Source organism: Camellia sinensis, chromosome 7 (genome assembly GCF_055761805.1).
Source record: "Camellia sinensis isolate YWXY chromosome 7, ASM5576180v1, whole genome shotgun sequence".
NCBI lineage: Eukaryota > Viridiplantae > Streptophyta > Magnoliopsida > Ericales > Theaceae > Camellia > Camellia sinensis.
The window spans coordinates 22,740,203-22,744,452 of NC_138967.1; the positions used below are offsets into that span (position 1 = coordinate 22,740,203).

At 34.4% G+C, this 4,250-nt stretch overlaps 1 protein-coding gene across 1 annotated transcript; it reads left to right on the forward strand.

Moving 5' to 3' along the window:
- The first annotated feature begins 1,524 nt into the window (after positions 1–1,524).
- On the forward strand, positions 1,525–3,640 carry LOC114298686 (uncharacterized). Its single transcript, XM_028243294.2, has 3 exons — positions 1,525–2,495; positions 2,579–2,768; positions 2,878–3,640. The coding sequence occupies exons 1-3, from the start codon at positions 2,088–2,090 to the stop codon at positions 3,435–3,437; spliced, it is 1,158 nt and encodes a 385-aa protein (XP_028099095.2). The 5' UTR covers positions 1,525–2,087; the 3' UTR covers positions 3,438–3,640.
- The last annotated feature ends 610 nt before the right edge of the window (positions 3,641–4,250 follow it).

A 4,250-nucleotide genomic window follows, 5' to 3' on the forward strand; every position in this document is an offset into this window, starting at 1 on the left:
TGACATCACATCTCTTTCATAAAAACAAAAAGTTACTAAAGCCTTGTTTGACAACTGTCTGATTTAGCGTAAAAGTTAAAAAGTTATCAAAAAATCAAAAAGTTTATAACCTATACCAAAAAGTCAAAGATTCTATTTTCTCTCTTCTTTTTACACATCTTTTCGTATAAAGTCAAAAAATCATTCCAAATATACTAATTTTTTTACCTCATATTTTAGCTAAAAAAACCAAAAAATTACTAAAATAGCGTGGTCCCAAACAAGACCTAAGGATTGTTTTGAAAAGTACTAAAAAAAAGTTAACTTATTATTTATTACAAAAAAATATGCAAAAATAAAGAGATAATTTGCTCCAAAAAATTCAAAAAGTCAATAAATTGGCTTTTTTTTTTACACTTCCTAAAAATGGCCTAAAATAGCCTATTCTCACAATTTCATTTTAGTCACTATAGTTTTTATTTAAACAATTTAGTCCGTACACTTAAAGTATAGTTTTAATTTGGTTATTCAATCAAAACTTTTATTAATTTTATCTATGTATACACTTTAAAAAAATTGATAAATATCTCAAAATTATTAATTTTAACTTTCAATTTAGATGGAAGGATAAAATTAAAAACTTAAAAAATTAATAAGTGTAACATAATTATTTATTTTAACTTTCAAATTAGACAAAATGACCAAATTAAAATTAGACTTAAAAGTGTATGAATTAATTTGTTCAAATTGGATGTTTGAAATTTGCTTATTTGGCATTTTTTAAAAATTTATTTGGTCTTCAGTAATTTTTTTTTTTCAACTTTCAAAAAGTTTTAGGCTTCTAAATCAGGGTGACGAAATGAATCAAAAAATTAGAATTATTTTTTAAAAATCTAAAAAGGACAAAAATAAGTAAAAAAAAATATTTTTTTTTTTGTTGTCTTTTTTGAATTTTTTTCACTTTTTAGATTCATATACACAAGATGAATTGAAAAAATAATTTTTTTAAACATAATTTGAAATAAAAAAATCATTAAAAATATTTTTAAAAAGAGAGAAAAATATGTGATTTTTTTGGGTGTTTCCAAAGCATCACTAAAATTATAAGAATTACAATAAAATTTAAGTCAAATTATAAAAATAAAAAATATAAATAATTTATTTAAAATAAAATTATACTGTAATTTATTTATATTCAAGTTGAATTTGCAATGCCACCGTGCCACGTTCATCATGAGACGGTTTTCGATATTCCCGGAATGCGATGGGCATCTGGACCCCACTTTCCACCAAAAATAGAAGGGCATTCACGTAATTTAAAACTAACCCATCCAATCACTAACTCCCACGACTCACTCCTCCACTTGATACTTGTCCTCTCACCATCACATCCTCACCCCCACTTCCGTGCACCCACTGCCACGTGACCAAACTGCAAAATATCAGGTTTATCCACGACACGTCATTATCCAAGTGGCACACAATCCTAGTCAGCACCACCCCCTCACCTCCCCCCTTATAAAATCACTCACTCCCCGCTCCATCATTTTTATTACTACACAAACAGCCAAACAAACCCCTCCCCTCTCTCTCTATTCACAACGCCGGAGCCGGAAATGAATATTCCGGCGATCGATTCCTCTCTGCACGCACGCAATGCCCTCGACTCACTCCATCGCCATCACGTCTTCCATGAAAAACCCTAAGCGAAAACAACCATCAGTTTTTGTTTGCAGAGTTTCAAAGTCATTCGATCCTTTTCTAAACTAGAAAGAAAGGCATCGATTTTTTTTTTTTGGTTTTGTTTTGTTGTTGATTTTGAGTAGATATGTGGACCGGATTGATTTGTGTTGGTGTGATCGGATGAGACAAATGATCGGGTGATGTGAGATTGTATTAATTGTTGAATTTAATATTTTCCAACCTAACCTCACAGAGAGCACTGATTTCGTGGTCCAGTGCCATGGATTTATGTGAAGTTTATTTCAGGAACAGTTTTGATTTTTGACGAATCACTATAACAAACAAGAGTCGCAGTACTGACAGAGTATAATTAAGCGGGATTCACAACATAAAACCAGTTAGAAACAGAGGCGATAGAAGCTAGTATGCCTCCAATGAAGATTCAACCACTGGATTCTCAAGCGTTCCGAGAATCGATCAGAAACGATTCAGCCAAACCTGTGTTGAAATCGCGTCTCAAGAGGCTCTTCGATCGGCAGTTCCCAAGCGTTCTGCGTATTTCGTCAGCGGAGAAGCCTCCCGTCGGAGAACCGCAGTACGGCGAGGATGGAGGAGGGGCCGAGTTCGAGCCAAATTCCGTCTGTTTGGCAAAAATGGTGCAGAATTTCATCGAGGAGACTAACGAGAAGCAATCATCTGCGAAATGCGGACGCAATCGCTGCAATTGCTTCAACGGGAACAATGACAGCTCCGATGACGAATTTGATATCTCTAGTGGTTTTGGTGACTCAATACCTCCTGCTTCGTCTGCCGATTCTTTCGATAATCTCAAGGTAATTAATAAATTTTTGCTTCATCATTTCCAACTCTCTGATGATAATTTCAGTTTAATCTGAAATGTTTATTTGATTTGTAGAGTTTGATTCAATGCGCGACTGTTTCCGAGAGAAACCTCTTGGCAGACGCTTCAACGATCCTCGATAAGAATAAAGCTTGCAAGCTGAAGGATGATCTGAAAAAAATCGTCACCGACGGTCTATTGCTTCTCGGCTACGATTCTTCAATCTGCAAATCGCGATGGGAGAAATCTCCCTCATATCCAGCCGGTAATCCCTCTCTCTCTCTCTCATATATATATATATATATATACACCTATATAATTGCATGTATGTATTTCGTTTCGATCTTCATCTGATTCAATGATTGATTATACAGGGGAATACGAGTACATAGATGTGATTGTGGAAGCAGAAAGAGTGTTAATAGACATTGATTTCAGATCAGAGTTCGAGATAGCTCGATCGACTGGAAGCTACAAAGCGATCCTCCAATCTCTGCCGCACATTTTCGTCGGCAGAGCCGATCGTCTCCACCAAATCGTATCGATTCTATCGGAGGCCGCGAGACAGAGCCTGAAGAAGAAAGGAATGCACATCCCTCCCTGGAGGAAGGCCGAGTACATGACAGCCAAATGGCTCTCTCCTCACACCAGAACCACCACCGCTCCTCCGCCAGTCGCCGCCGTCGAGGAGACTCACTCTCCGCCGCCGTTTCAGAGTGACTGCGGAGAGTTTGAGTTGATCTTCGGGGACAAAACGGCGTCGGAGGAGGAAACCGAATCGCCGCCGCCGCCGCCGGAGAAGAATTCCGGCGAGGGAGAGAAGTTGCCGGTGGTGGCCTCCACGTGGCAGCCTCCGGCGATAAAACCGAAGAGATGCGAGGGAGGAGTCAAGGTGGTTACCGGATTAGCTTCTCTGCTCAGAGAGAAATCCTGAAAAATTTTGGATTTTTATTTTTATTTTCAAGTACAAATATATAAATATATTATATATTGAGATAATCAAACAATTTTTTTTCTTTTTTATTCCCTTCTTGAGTTTTTGTTGGTAAGGGTATTATGTAAGAGAAGTATAAATCTATGATAAAAATTGAGAAATAGATAGATATGAAGCCGTTTATTGCTTTTAAAAAACAAAAATGATTGGTGGCCCTAAAAAATTTGCCCCTAATGTCCCTAATTTCCATTTTTGGAAACTGTTTTCTTTTTTTCTTTCTTTTTTCCTTTTTTTTTTTTTTTTTTTTTACCAAAAGTGAAATTTCGGGGCATTCGAGCCCCGAAATTTAGGGCCCTCAAGCAGCGCTGTTTAAAAAAACTGAAATCTTATCAGGATTCACATAGTTTATCCAAATGTTCCTTAATTTTGAATCCTTTGCACTGTTTCTCGAGAGGAAACACAGCTGTTCATGGCTTTTTTATATTATTATTATTATTATTATTTTTTGATTGTAAATATTCCATGTGTGCAAGGACATATGGATTAATAAGTATACCACTATATAAATTTATGGATGAATAATAATTTTAAAAAATAAATTTTATTAACAGGAAATTATGACAGTAATATTTGTATGTTAGTTATTATGTTATTTTGATTTATGTAAATTTAATTGATTTAATTTATATTATAAATTTATGATTTTATTTTATTTTAGTTTAATTAATTATAATTTTTAGTATTTTTTTTTATAAAAGATATATATATATATATATATATAAATGACTTATGTTATATTTATTAGAATAAAAT